The 14,260-nt window shown below is 52.8% G+C and overlaps 1 protein-coding gene across 2 annotated transcripts; it reads right to left on the minus strand.

Moving 5' to 3' along the window:
• Positions 1–226: 226 nt before the first annotated feature.
• CD300C (CD300c molecule) lies at positions 227–4,109 on the minus strand. Of its 2 annotated transcripts, none has more exons than XM_074343624.1 (4): positions 3,542–4,109; positions 2,966–3,295; positions 1,910–2,012; positions 227–796 (listed from the first exon to the last, which is right to left on the minus strand). In XM_074343624.1, exons 1-4 carry the CDS (start codon positions 3,600–3,602, stop codon positions 610–612), a joined length of 681 nt encoding a protein of 226 aa, XP_074199725.1. In that variant the 5' UTR covers positions 3,603–4,109; the 3' UTR covers positions 227–609. The 2 variants fall into 2 exon arrangements, with proteins under 2 accessions (XP_074199725.1, XP_010949121.2); XM_010950819.3 differs by having other exon boundaries at positions 1,910–2,015; positions 3,542–4,002.
• Between the last annotated feature and the right edge of the window lie 10,151 nt (positions 4,110–14,260).

The following is a 14,260-nucleotide window of genomic DNA, read 5'->3' on the forward strand; positions in this document are numbered from 1 at the left end:
TGCTAGATAGATACATGATCCGTGTGATAGATACATGATCTGTGTCCAAATGTCACTCATGGAAAGTGTGGCTTCAAAATTTAATGAAAAAGATACCATTTTTAATAACAATAACTACATAAGAGATTTATAATTAAAGTTAGCAAATATGCGAACAAGCTCTAAGGAGAAAATAATATGATGTTATTAAAAGACATTTTTAAATTTTTAAAAAATTGTGGTTAGATGCATATAACATAAAATTTACCATCTCAACTGTTTTGAGTGTACAGTTTAGTGCTATTAAATACCTGCATAATGTTGTGTAGTCATCACTGCCATCCATCTCTGTAACTCTTTTCATCTTGTACAACTGAAACCCTGCACCCATTAAACTATGACCCCCTCATTCAGAGTTAGAGGAGGAGCTTAGGGCTTCAGAAGTATTCATGATGTTTATGACTTAAGCAGCAAGGTGAGCACTCAAGTGTTGAAGAGTATGCCTGGTTGGAAGAGTACATTTATTAGGTATATTCTTTTGTTTGCATGAGACGTTGCAGGAAAAAATTGTTTCCCAAAAGTTTATGGAGTATTCTGAGAGACACACGACAGGGGTGCTGGATTTATTGGTCAGAGGTCATTACCATCCACCAGAGGAGGCTGTGGTCCTGGGTCGGGATGGATGGGCAAGAGATGTTGCTGGTTCCCAGAGCTCCTCTGAGGCCTGTTGACCCAGAGGACAGCACCGAGCATGCCCAGGAGCAGGGGCATCTTCAGGAAGACCAGGAGCAGGAAGTGGACGCTGCCCAGCAGAGACCTGTGGGGGACATGGTGACAGACAGTGAGTGGCATCCTCAGAGGGTGGCCCTGGTGCCCTCGACTTTCCCCTACCCCAGTGCCCAGGCCCTGAGGCCATGACAATGCACATAAATACCACCCCCGGGCAGGCAGCCCCACCCTGTGTGCCTCTGCCCCTTTCTCTCTGCTTAATAATTGCCCTTGAGAATTAAGACTGTGGACATAGGCAGGGCGTGGCCACTGGATAGACGCAAGGGAGACCCATCCAGACGGGACCTGGACAGGAGGATTTCTTCATAAACCTCCACATTCGGGAGGTACCCTATCTCGGGCACAGGAATCAATAATAGACTTGTTTGTCTGATGTCTGCTCTCCTACAAATAGCAGTTCCCTGTAAGGAAGGGACTGTTTGTTTTAATCACAGGGAGAAACTGGTACTGCCTTGGTACCTCCAAAGGTCCGTAGTAGTTGATGGGATAAATGAATGACCTCCCTCAGCTCCATCCTCCCTCAAGGGCCTGGATTCTTCAACAGGATGACACTTTGACAGGGGCTTGGGAAAGGCAGGGGTTGGAGTGCAGGGGCCACCGATGCCCAGACCATCTGCTTCCTGCCCTGCCCTGGGCAGGGGTCCTGCAGGTTCCTTTTGTAGAACATTTGTACTCACTTTCCCCTCTGCTTGGACCCTTTTTTCCTGCACATACATGAATGCCAGGCTCCCCAAATCCTGCAGATCTCCACTCAAATGATGATCAGCGAGGCTTTCCTGATTATCGTGTATTAAACAGCAAACCCAGTCACCTTCCCACACAGGCTCTCGCCAAACCTCAGTGGTGACTGTCTCTCCGTAGCATTTATCACAAATTGCCGTATTTATATACTAACTACATGTTGATTTGTTCATGGTGTGAATTCCCCCTTAGATCACAGCTTCCGTCAGAGGAGCTTCCTGTCCGGGCGGTTCACAACTGTACCCACTGAAGAGCGCCAGGCACTTAGTAGGATCTTCACAACTAAGTGTGGAATTAAATGAGGGACCTAGAGACAGATGACCCAAGTCCCTCTACCCTGCCTGCTCACCTCGCAGAGAAGTCACCCAGGTACCGAAACCCTGGGACGCGGGCCCCTTACCGAGAGTGTTGACCAGGATCGGGGGTCTCCTGCCCAGACACGGTGCTCCAGGTGGGTGCTAGCAGGGTCGTGGGAGAATCTGGGGTGCTTGTGGACCTCTTGGCTGCTAAGGGAGAAGTATGAGTCAGGCCCAGTATCCTCCCCCTGGGTCCCCGCTCTACATCACTGGTGTGGCACTGCTCACACAGGCAAGGTCACTCAGGTCATCTGGAAAGATGTACTGCGTTTGGCATCCCCCTGTGGTTGCACCCAGGCCTGACCTGCACCTTGGGCCCCTCCTCAGCCCCTCTCCAGGTGCACCCTGGCCAGGTGGGCACTTTGAGATGCAGAGAAAGAGAGAGGGGCAGGGTCAGCCCGGCGGGGCAAGGTGAAGTCCCCCAGAGGAACAGAGAAAGCCCAACTCAGGGGTCTGGGCTCCTTTTGTGCTTTCCTTAGGGTTACAACAGAAGGCCTCAAAACCACAGAAGGCCCTTCTGTTTCTGGAAGGATCATTGGTGACCTTGGGGCCAGCACAAGAGCAGGACATACACTAGGAGCTGGGGACGGGGCTGGGGAGATCAGCGCAGGGTGTGGACTCTCAAGCAGGCACCACTCAGGGCACAGAGTGAGGGTGCATCTCACGTCCTCGGGGCCCCAGGGTCCGGGCTGGCCTGTGTGGGGCGGGGCCGTGTGAGAGTGAGACCAGCAGATGCCGTCATGGTCGGGTTCCCTGCAGGCAGGACCAAGCACAGGTCCAGAAAGAGACATGGGGTCCCCTTCAGAGTGGACGTGGCCCTTGCAGGACAGCAGGCAGCGTAGGGGCCCAAGCGCAGGACACTCTTCGCTGTGGGCCAGGAAGTTGCCAGCCTCGCCTATGTCGGGGGGAGCCCCAGGGCAGGCCCCACACGGGGACAGAGATATACACGTGGGCAGGCGCACACACCTACTCCGTGTCCCGAGCCACTGCCCAACCCCCTCTTCACGTCCTTGTCCAGCCTTTCTGTTCCACTTCTTCTCTGAGGGTCAAGGTGTGACCGGCCCTGGTGCTGGTGCCGGTGGGGCAGTGGGGGAGCTCACCTGGGAACACAGACACCTCAACCTCAGAGGTGAGGTCAAGTGAAAATGGTATATCGATCCCACAATAGTATGTTCCCTCATCGTCCATTCTAAGGCTCTCCAAGGTCACTGTGAAGGTGAGGCTTGCAGGATGGTCCCTGATGGACACGCGGTCATTCCTTACTTCTCTCTCTGACTCTGTGGTCTCTACCATCCTCCATGATAACAAACACGGGGATTTGCACCAGAATTTGATATGATCTATGAATTCCTTCTTATACCGACACTGCACGCTCAGCGATCCCCCGACGACGCCCGTCACTCTGTGGGGGCCACTCAGGGACCAGCAGCCTGGAAAACACAGCCGAGTCCGGCTCCTCATCAGGGGGACCGGGGTCAGAGATGCCCTGGGGGTCACCCCCCAAAGTTCCCCATCTCACATCAGTCACCCCCCATCAGCCAGACCACACCTGGGGTGTCCTCCCTTTCCACACCTGGAAGCTTCTCTGCCTGCCCTCCCTCCCTCCTGTTGCACTGCTGCTCACCCACCTCCACCCCCGCCCCTTCCTCTCCCCGCAAAAGGGCTGAGCCCCTCACCTGGGACGTGGAGAAGCAGCAGAGCTGAAGGCAGCCACAGGGCCCCGTCCCTCGGGGTCATTCCTCCAGCACAGATGTCACCTGCAGCAGCGCCAGACCCTGGGCAGGGACAGGGTGGACCCTCCTCAGAGGACTCACTCCAGTCCTCACTTCTGCTTTTCTGGGCCTCTCTGCTTCCTTGTCCAGCCCTGTCTTATGTCTTCACAATCTTCCACAGTGACTGGAGCTGATCAGGGTGCAGGAGGCATGGGGAGAGAGGCAGCCCGGCTGGTCCAGGGACCTGGTGCCCTGGGCTTCTCTCAATCCAGTGTCTGGACAGGTCCAGGGTCCCTCGGTCAGGGATGCTGCCCCCTCCTCACAGCTCCCAGCAGCTCCTCTCTCTCTCACATGCAGCCCCGTACAGCAGGGCCAAGATGGGTTCCTCCTGGGTGGGGCCTTCCCGCCTCTGTGATGCGTCATTTCCTTGTGGTCAGGACAGACAGTCACATCCATCCTCTCTGGCCTTGGTGGGGACCACAGAGGGGCTGTGTCCCCCAACCTGCAGCTCCAGGCACCCACAGAGCTCTGCCCCTGTGAGACCCTCAGCTCCTCTTCCGGCCACACACGTTGGCACAGTGATGCCGGACAACTTCAAAGGTCTCGTCTTGGTTCTGGGTTCCCAACCCGGGTACCAATCCTTCAGGCTGTGGCTTCTTTCCTCTTGTGCACCTTGCTTCCCAGACTTAGACACATAGCAGCAGTGACCAACCTTCTAAGACCCCTAATTCATTCTTGTCCTCTTGCCAAACTCTACTCCCTTTTGAGAATCAGGGAAGAAAACTGTGAATGGGTAAGACTTCAGAGGTGGAAGACCTGAGTGGGAAGGATGGGAAGTTGGGGGCCTCGGGGGCTGAGACTGAGCCTCCCTCGACTCACTGGCACAGAGAGGGAGGTTTTACAAGAGACCCCAAAGGCACCGAGTGCTGGTGCCCCTCTCGGATCCCCAGTGACAACCAGGAGCCTCTTCAAGGTGCAGAGCTGGGATCGGACCTGCCTAGCAGATGGGAGGCAGGACTGTCCTCACTCAGTGTCTTGTTCACACGATGTGTTGGTTCTTGATGTCATATTTCCCTTGGAAGTGGTATGGGGTAATGAGGGCCTGCTTTCCTTCCCTCCGGTAGGTTGTTGTTACAGCGTCTCAAGCTTGTCATGCACAAATCAGGTTGCTTGCTTCCTCCAATTCAGATCTCCTACCCTCCCCACTTCCTGTCCGGGGCAATAGCACCTGCAGCCCAGTGCGCAGCACTGAGGAATGCAGTGGAGGCAGCTGGCTCTGCTTCACCCCTTCTGTGGCTCCCACTCATCACAGGTGAAGCCCCGTGTTCTGACTGTCTCCACACAGCTCATGGTGGTCCCCAGACACCCAGCGCTCGCCTCAACATCCTGACTACAGATCCACCCCCGTGCTGCCGCCCTCCCCACTTCCAGACCTGCCTGGGCCCTGGAACTCCTCCTCCTCTGCCTGACTCAGCCAATGGGCTTAACTGGACACCTTCCTCGACCCTCCCAGGTTAGGCTGGCTCCCTTTTGATGGTTCCTTTTGGCCCATCTGACACTTCCCTCTTGGCTTTCATCAGACCTGTGATTTGGGGTTCCATGTCTGTCTCCATGTGGACAGTGGCCCATGAGTGCAGGGGCGACATCATGCTTCCTGCCCGGTGTCCTTCCTGGACGTGCTGGTCGCAATTCAACAACTGGGCTGTTGAATGAATGAATGACTCAGTCATTCCCTCAGCTCTCACCTGCTTTCAGAAGACTGAGTTATCCAACACTGCTGCTCCTTTTCCTCCTCAAGCTGGGGAACAGGACAGGTAATGATTCTTGGAGCCCCTGGTGCCACCTGACCCATGGAGGCATCAGCTCTCTGGTCTTCCTGGATCCAGGTCTAAAATGCTCCCGTGGCAGGACATTTGCACCTGCCCTTTCCTTTGCCTGAGGGTTCTTCCTCCAGGTGCCTCCAGGTGCTCCATTATTTTCTTCTGAACCTTGCTTAAATATCACCCTATTCATGGGCCTGATAAGAGTCACCTCTTACTACTGTACCAATAACACCCCATCTTATTTTTGTAGGGTGGGGAGGTAATTTCTTATTTATTTGTTTTAATGGAGGTACCGGGGGATTGAACCAAGGACTTCGTGCATGCTAAGCACATGATCTACCACTGAGCTATACCCTCCCCCCCCACCAGTAATACCCTACCTTATTTTATGTTACTCAAAGATACTCTTCAACTTGGACTTGTACATTTCCACATGCTCGCATACGTGGATCTGGAGTGGGGGTGTTGAGGCGAGCGCTGGGTCTCTGGGGACTGCCATGAGCTGTGTGGAGACAATCAGAACACGGGGCTTCATCTGTTAATTACCTCAGCCCACCAACCGGCATGTGAGCTCCATAAAGCTAAGCTCTTTCTCCTGTTTATTCATTGTTGGAACTCAACCCTCGAAAAGGAGATATACAAATATATATGTAACATATATATGTATATACTTAAAGATGCTTATTGCAAATGATTCATCCAGCAAAAAAAAAAAAAAAATGGAGGCAAAATGAATGCTCATCAATTAGAAAATGGCCTACGGTGTGGTATATTTCACCACCTGCTTCTTTGGTCATCTCTCAACATACTTGCTGGATGAAAAAGTAGGTGCAATTACCCAGGTCTAGGCTGCTTGGAATGGAAGAGTCGCAATAATAACCAGCCTTTCAGAGGTCATCAGTGTTGGCAAATTCACCATGGTGCACCTTGAACTGAATCAGTGGGCAGCCTACTCAAGTCTTCCTTTACTTGGACATCTAGTAGAGAACTAGGCTATTGAAAAGAAGACCCACTCAGCTACTAAAACAGTTTGCAAACTAGAACCAGTTCTACACCACAGGCCTTGCATGATGTGGGGAGGGGTCAGTGACCCGTGAAGAGGAGGAAGAAAGGACTCTGTTAAGTTGCAACATTTTAATAGTATTATTCTTCTAGAGCCATCTGCAAAGTACCTGAATACACGAATCTGGTTGGCTCAGCATGAGGAAGGGAGTAATGAGATTGTTCAGGGAATGCAGAATTCTGTTGTGAACTGACACCAATCAGAGGAGCCCAACATGGTCTGTTGGTCTATGAGACAGAGCATAGGTTTATGGAGGTCAAGGAACGATGGATTTGTGACTCAGGTGGGCCGCATGGACCGTGATCCTCTGTGTTATTTCCTGACCTTCAGGGTGCATAATAAAATACATGGACTCAGCAATTGGAAGATTCCCCATGGGGGAATCCCAAACTTGTGAGTAGGGGTTACCGTGGTAGCACAGGTCAGGGGGAAGCCACAGAACTGCCTGGAAACCAGGAAAATGGAACCAAAACCAAGTCTACTGCATCCCTTGGGGGACTGAAGATGTCAGGGAGAGCCCCCGAGAGTTCAGCACATTAGTGATGCTCCGTGGATTAGCTGGAAGGCGTGTTCGCAATGTTGATCTCTGGTTGTAGTTCAGAAGCACCTGTTGGTCAGCTACCCTCTTGGTTTATGAGAATCATGCACTAGAAAAAAGCTACCAAGAAGGTCACAAACACAGTATTCTGAGAGAAAGGTGGAGAGCAATGCAGGACTGATGGGTCAGAAGATCATTCCCATCCACCAGGCAGACTGCCTCCCTGAACAGGACATCAGAAAACACAGGGGCTACTGGTTCTTATAATTGGGCTGACTCTCCTTGTCTGCAGAGCTCCTCTGAGGCCTGCTGACCCAGAGGACAGACTGAGAATGCCCAGGAGCAGAGGCACCTTCAGGAAGACCAGGAGAAGGAAGTGGATGCTGCCCAGCAGGGACCTGTGGAAGCAACAGGGTGACAGACAGTGAGCCCCACCCTCAACAGGAGGTCCTGACGCTCTCCACTCTGCTTGGCCCTTGGGCCCAGGTCCTGTGGCTACCACAGTCCACATAAGGACCCATCCTGGGCAGGGCAGCCCCACAGAAGGACCTGTAGGGCCCTGACCTTCAACCTAAGAATTTCCCCCAAGACTTAGTACTGTGGACATAGGGCTGGATGTGGCCATGAGAAAAGTGTGAGGGAGACCCAGGGATCCTGGTGGGACCTGGGCCAGGAGAAGGATTTCTACCTAAGCCTTCCACGTTTGGTTATACCATCTAGGGTACAGGAATCAATAATGCAGAGACTTGTTTGATGTCTGCTTGCCTGTAGAGCACAATGACCATGAGGGCAGGGACTGTTCTGTTTCACTCACAGGGAGAAACTGGTACCTGCCCAATGCCTCCAAAAGTTCAGCCCTGGCACCAAAGTCCTGGGATGCGGGCCCTTTACCGAGAATGTTGACCGGAATCAGGGATCTCCTGCTGAGACGTGGTGCTCCTGGTGGGTGCTGGCTGGGTTGTGAGAGAAGCTGGGGTACTTGTGGACCTCTCGGGGCTGGGGGCTGTAACACGGGCTAAGGGAGAAGCACAGGTCAGGCCAGGTGCCCTCTCCCTGGGTCCCCACTCTCCATCACTGGTGTGGCTCTGCTCACATAGTCAAGGTCACTCAGGTTGTCTGGACAGATGTGTTGTGTCCAGCATCCCCCACGACTGCACCCAGGGTCATGACCGGCACCCTGGGTCCCCCTCCCCGGTCGCTCTCCAGGTGCATCCTGGCCAGGTGAGCACTTTCAGATACAGCGTGGTCCTTGCTCACCAGGAGATTTCAGAGTCTATGGAAGGAGTACCTGGCTCCAGGTCACCCCCAGCCACGGCCACACCTTTGTCCTCTTCACCCACCCTGGCAGGGGACAGACAGGGTGATGTTCACTGCACAGGGAGTGATGCAGAGCGACGGAGCCGCCAGGGCCCTCGGGCGCGGCTGATGGCTGGAGTGAGACACAAATGAAACAGATGTGCAGCAGAGTCTGCGCTGAACGGTGAGACCCGTCTTGCTCTCAGCCCCTAAACTCTCAGCCAGGCCTGGGGCCCCCCCCGGGGGGTGGGGAATGACCAGAAAGAAAGATCTAGAGCGACACAGACCTCTGTGGACCCTGCAGCACGTGGCCTGCCCCGAGGTCAAAGGACAGCCCTTTCCCTCACACACGCCGCAGTCCAGCGAACCTTCGGTTCCTCACTCGTAAATAGCAACAGGCAAAGGGCGTGTAAGGGAGACCTCTCTCGTGAGAGCAAAACTAGGACCAACGGGAGGGACCTCAGAGGAACCGGAGACAACCTCAGGGTGAGAGAACTCAAGGGACAGCGCAAACACATAGGCGATCTTGTTTAGGCGCTTGGGAAACCAAACCAGCCTTCTATTAAGGAATTATTTGCAGCACATGGCGGTCGATTTGGGGCCAGAACATCTCCTTAGAGCCCGTTTCCTCACCCTTCTCCCTTTGCCTAAGGGGAGCAATTTCTGGGGTTTTCTGGGGTTTTTCTGGGTTTGCTCCTGTGGGTACGAGGTGCCAGAAAAAGACAGAGAGACAGGGCCAGCCTGGAGGGGCAGCGTGGTCTCCACAGCATCACAGACACCCACACAGGCTCTGGGGTTCCTCCCCATCCTTCTCTGTGGAGACCCCCAGGGACCACTGCTGTGAGGTTGCCGCCCTGGGAACCCTCCTGGGGCGGCAACAAGGGGGACACAGGGATGTCCTCTCATGGCCCTGATGGGCCCGTTCCTACAGGGACAGCTGAGAGAGGGCCAGGAAGAGACACAGGGTCCCCTTACAAGTGGATTCCACCCTTGTGAGGACAGGAAGGCACCCTGTCCCCAGACTCGGGCTCACTCTGCCCCCTCCACCCAGGAAAGCTTCCGAGGTGGACACAGAGAATCTAGAAGAACCAGAGGTGGGCATGCGCTGTGAGCAGGCAGACCACTCACAAGCTGGGTCCTGATCCCTGACTCCCCCACCCCACGCTCCTACTCCAGATCTTTCCTGAGGGTCAGGGTCCCAGGTACAGATCAGGCAGCCCCAGTGCTGATGTCAGGGGCTCACCTGGGAACACAGACACCACAACCCGGGCAACCTGGGAGGCGGAGTTCAATGAAAGTGCTGTGTGAATCCCACACAGGTAAATTCCTGCATCCTCCATTCCAAGGCTCTCCATGGTCACTGTGAAGGTGAGGTTTGCAGGATGGCCCCTGATGGACACACGGCCACTCCTCACTTCTCTCTCTGGCTCTCTGGTCTCCACCATCCTCCTTGGTAGGAAACATGGGAATTTGCACCAGTATTTGTTATTTTTAATGAATTCCTTCTCATACTGACACTGCATGCTCAGAGATCTTCCCTTGATGCCCGTCACTCTGCGGGGGCCACTCAGGGACCAACAGCCTGGAAAACACAGCCGAGTCCGGCTCCTCATCAGGTGAGCTGGGGTCAGGGTCACCCTGGGGTGTGGGTCCCTCAAGGACCCCTGGGGTCTGGAGGAGGCTGAGGCAGGAGACAAGCCTTTCCTCAGACCCTGGGGAGGATGAGCGGGGAGTAGCCTGCTCACAAAGGAGAGGGTGTCCTTGGAGACAGGATGGGATCAGGATGGGAAAATCTCTGTGAGTATATGTGTGTGATGCCCCAAGATGTCATTTCTGACTGTGACAATTGAGGTGTGACCACCACAGGCGTCCCCTCTCACTGGCGCTGCCCTATCCAGCCCAGTGGATGAGACTCACCTGCCTTGTGCACTGAATCCTCGTGGTCCCTGCTGAGGCAGGTGCTGGCTGTTCCTGGAAGATTCTCTGCCTGCCCTCCCTCCCTCCTGTTGCGCTGCTGCTCACCCACCTCCACCCCCGCCCCTTCCTCTCCCCCCAAAAGGGCTGAGCCCCTCACCTGGGACGTGGAGAAGCAGCAGAGCTGAAGGCAGCCACAGGGCCCCGTCCCTCGGGGTCATTCCTCCAGCACAGATGTCACCTGCAGCAGCGCCAGACCCTGGGCAGGGACAGGGTGGACCCTCCTCAGAGGACTCACTCCGGTCCTCACTTCTGCTTTTCTGGGCCTCTCTGCTTCCTTGTCCAGCCCCGTGTCAGTTCAGGTGATCAGGGTGCAGGAGATTTGGGGATCCCGGGATCAGTGCCCTGGGCTCAATCCAGTGACTGGACAAGTCCAGGGTCCCTCGGTCGGGGATGCTGCCTCCTCCCCACAGCTCCCAGTTGGTCCTCTCTCTCTCACACAGGCACTCTCGCACAGCAGGGCCAACCTGGGTCCTTCCTGGGTGGGGCCTCCCCACCCTCTGTGATTTGTCATTTCCTTGTGGTCAGGATAGACAGTCCCAGGGTTGGATGTCAGACTCATCCATCCTCTCTGGCCTTGGTGGGGACCACAGAGGGGCTGTGTCCCCCAACCTGCAGCTCCAGGCACCCATGGAGCTCTGCCCCTGTGGGACCCCCAACTCTTCTGGCCACACAAGATGGTACTATGACCTCAGATGCCTCCAAAGGTCCTATTTTGGTTCTGGGTTCCCAATCAGGGTACCAAGCCCCCAGGACATAGTTTTCCTCCTGGCGGGCTGATCCCCAGACGTAGACCTGGAGCAGCTGTCACCAACCCTCCGCATACCTCACTTTTCAGTTTCTTCTCTTGAAAGTGCACTACATCATGAGATTCAGGACAGAGAACTGAGAATGGATGAGAGTTCACTCATGGAAGATGCTGAGTGGGAAGTTGGGGACCATGGGGACATCCCTCACCATCCGAACCCCCCTCATGCCCTTTTACTGCTTATACGTTATACTGCAATAAAAGAATTAAAAAATCAAAAACCAAAGCACAAATATAAAAAATGAACACATACACATGCAGACAATGTAAGCATGAATTTATACCTCTGAGCGTTTGCTTGATTGGGGGCGGGGAGGTATTGTCGGGTTATTTTGGTCTTTTTCACATAGCGAAGAGGACATAGATGAATGTCCCTTCCTCCAAACTACCTTTCCAACAGATCAGAGGGTAAGCAAACTGACTGGAAGAGTATTGTAAACCATAAGTGACAGTGTCAAGATCTGAACCCAGATTTCTCTGGCATGACTGCCCAAGTGTCTTTCCACTGCACCGTCACTCTGAAAGAGAGAGTGTAGGGGGTGGGTATAGCTCAGTGGTAGAGAGCATGCTCAGCATGTAGGAGGTCAACCTCCAGTACCTCCATAAAAAAAAAAAAAATGAAAGAGAGAGTAGGCAAGGGCTAGCAAAAGGGAGAAGCACAAAATTCAGACCCAGGAAACAGAATGAGAGGAATGTTGGGCAGCTGGTGGCCATGGTAACCCATATTGAGAAACGGCCCAGGAGTTGCTGTTTCCTGTCTTTTCCGCTCACCACGGTTTCTCCTGACTCTCTCACTTCCCTGGTGCATCTTTTCAGAAAACACTTCTTGAACTAAAAGCAGTTTCTGCCGATAGGTTGGAAGATCCAACAGGTGGACAGGGCAATGGCAGCAGTAACTTAGGAAACGCATTTGGTTTTAGGTGTGAGTGCCTGTTGTGATGGTTAATTTTAGGTGTCAGGTTGACACATACATGGGGTGCCCAGATTACACCTTTTTTCTGGGTGTGTCCACGAGGATGTTTCCAGATGAGATTGGCACTTGAATGCGTAGACTCGGTAAAGCAGGTTGCCCTCCCCAGTGGAGGTGGGCATCGCATCCAATCTGACCCAAAAAATCAGCATGACAGGCAGATTTTATTGGGTAAAGGATGGATTTTATTGGTAAAGGAAGGAGGAACTCAGCCTTTCCTGCCTGGTTGCTCCCTGCTTCTGGTTCTTAGACTTTTGAACTTGGAATGAATTACACTACCATTTTTCCTGGGTCTCCAGCTGGTGGACAGTACATGGTGGCATTCCCCAGCCTCCATAAGTGTGTGAGTCAATTCCTTATACTAAATATCTTCAAATACATACATCTCTTGCTCTATTTCTCTAGAGAACCCCAGGAATTTCCTTCTTCAGATCTCAAGACTGCACATGAAGACCTAACTCAGAAAGAGCCTGGTGAGGACTCGACACAGAGAGACCCCCGATCTCCCCAGGCCGACCCCCCTCTCACCTGCAGAGTGACTTTCACGCAGACATTCCTCAGAGCTGATGAAATGTTCGTGTTTCAAGGGGCTGCTCTAGGGAAACAGAGCAAAAAGCCTGAAAAGTCAGGCTGAGCATTAAATAGCATGGGGACCATCCAGAGTGAATGGGGTCTCTCTTTCCCAAGGGAAGAAATAATTAAACTAAGATCAAATTAAAGCCAAATGATTGTCCTTCTTTGAGGGAGAATCAGGGGTACCTGCTTTCATGCTCTGTGGCTTTCAGGGCCTCTCTAAGGTCCAGAGAAACCTGAGCCACTTACATTTTTTGACGCTCATCTCAGCATCTCAAAAAAAGAGACACCAAATTAGGGCTACAAATTTGTGGTATATTTTAATTTTTAATTTTTTAAAATTATCATTATTATTTCTAATTGAAGTACAGTTGATTTACAATGTTTCGGTCTACAGCAAAGGGATTCAGTTATACATGTATACATATATATCTGTCTCCTTTTTCAGACTCTTTTCCATTATAGGTTATTACAAGATATGGAATAGAGTTCTCTGTACTAAATAGTAGGCCCTTGTTAGTCGTATATTTTAAATGTATAAAGTTCACAAATCAACTTTGTGTAACGTAATTGGCCATAAAGTATCATTAATTGGGCCATAAAATGATTATTGGATTAAAATTTTAATTTACTGGTGGTTTGATAGGCATAAAGCACATGCATGTAGGATGAACACTTATGTCAATGCAGCCCTGTGGTCCTGTAGATCATTTGGTTTAGAGATAACGTGAAAGACTAAATTTGAGGCCCTTCGTGGGGTGCTAGGCCAGGGCCAGACTGCAGGTCTCCCCCTCTGTCACTGCAAGACAGACCCTGCCCCCTGGCGTCTCCCCCATTTCTACCCGTCTCTCTTGGTCCCTGCACCTCGGTTTCTCATCCTCACATGCTCCCCTGGGCCTTTCCTGGCACTGATCATAGAGCTGGTTCCCTTGTTCACGGACAATATGAAGAAACACGGACAGCTGCCGCCACTCCAAGTTCCCCGCTAGCCGAAAGTGTTCAGCAGGGGGCCCTGGGTCTCTCCACCGCTCCCAGAGGGTAAGAAATCCAGAGAGGCAGCGTGAGTGTTGCTTCTCAGTAGAGCTGAAGACTCGGACTGGACTCCGTCGTGACCTCGTCTTTCCTGCCTGGTTCTGTCCCCTCCGCCAGGGCTTGGGTCTTTAGGGCCTTGATCTACTCCAGGCTGAACTGCCCATTGGGCTCCAGACTTCTGCTTGTACCTTGAGCCCTGAGCCCTGACCCCTGAATGTCTGAGTCCACGTCTGACTAGTTCCCAAGGAGACAAGTTGATCCCTACTCAGATGGTTCAGGCGGATGAGCAGATGGAGCTGTAGGACCCAGCCTGGAGAGGAAAGGCTGTCAGGATACAATGGGTCTAGTTCAAATACTCCTAGTGGCCAGGATCAGGATATTCAAGGCAGCCAGGAGGGACCCAGCAGCTGAGAAACCCTCTTGTTAGAGCAGAATTATTTGTAGTCCTTGAAGAAGTGAATCTCTGCAAACAGTCACTCGCGCCATCTGTTGGTGGCTTGAAGAACTGCCACAAGCCTGCTCTGGTTAATTTCTGTTCTTACCCACAGGCTCAGGAAACAGACATGCTCCTGTACTTGAGTATCAGGCTGTGTCAACCATCCCTCC

This window comes from Camelus bactrianus, chromosome 16 (genome assembly GCF_048773025.1).
Source record: "Camelus bactrianus isolate YW-2024 breed Bactrian camel chromosome 16, ASM4877302v1, whole genome shotgun sequence".
NCBI lineage: Eukaryota > Metazoa > Chordata > Mammalia > Artiodactyla > Camelidae > Camelus > Camelus bactrianus.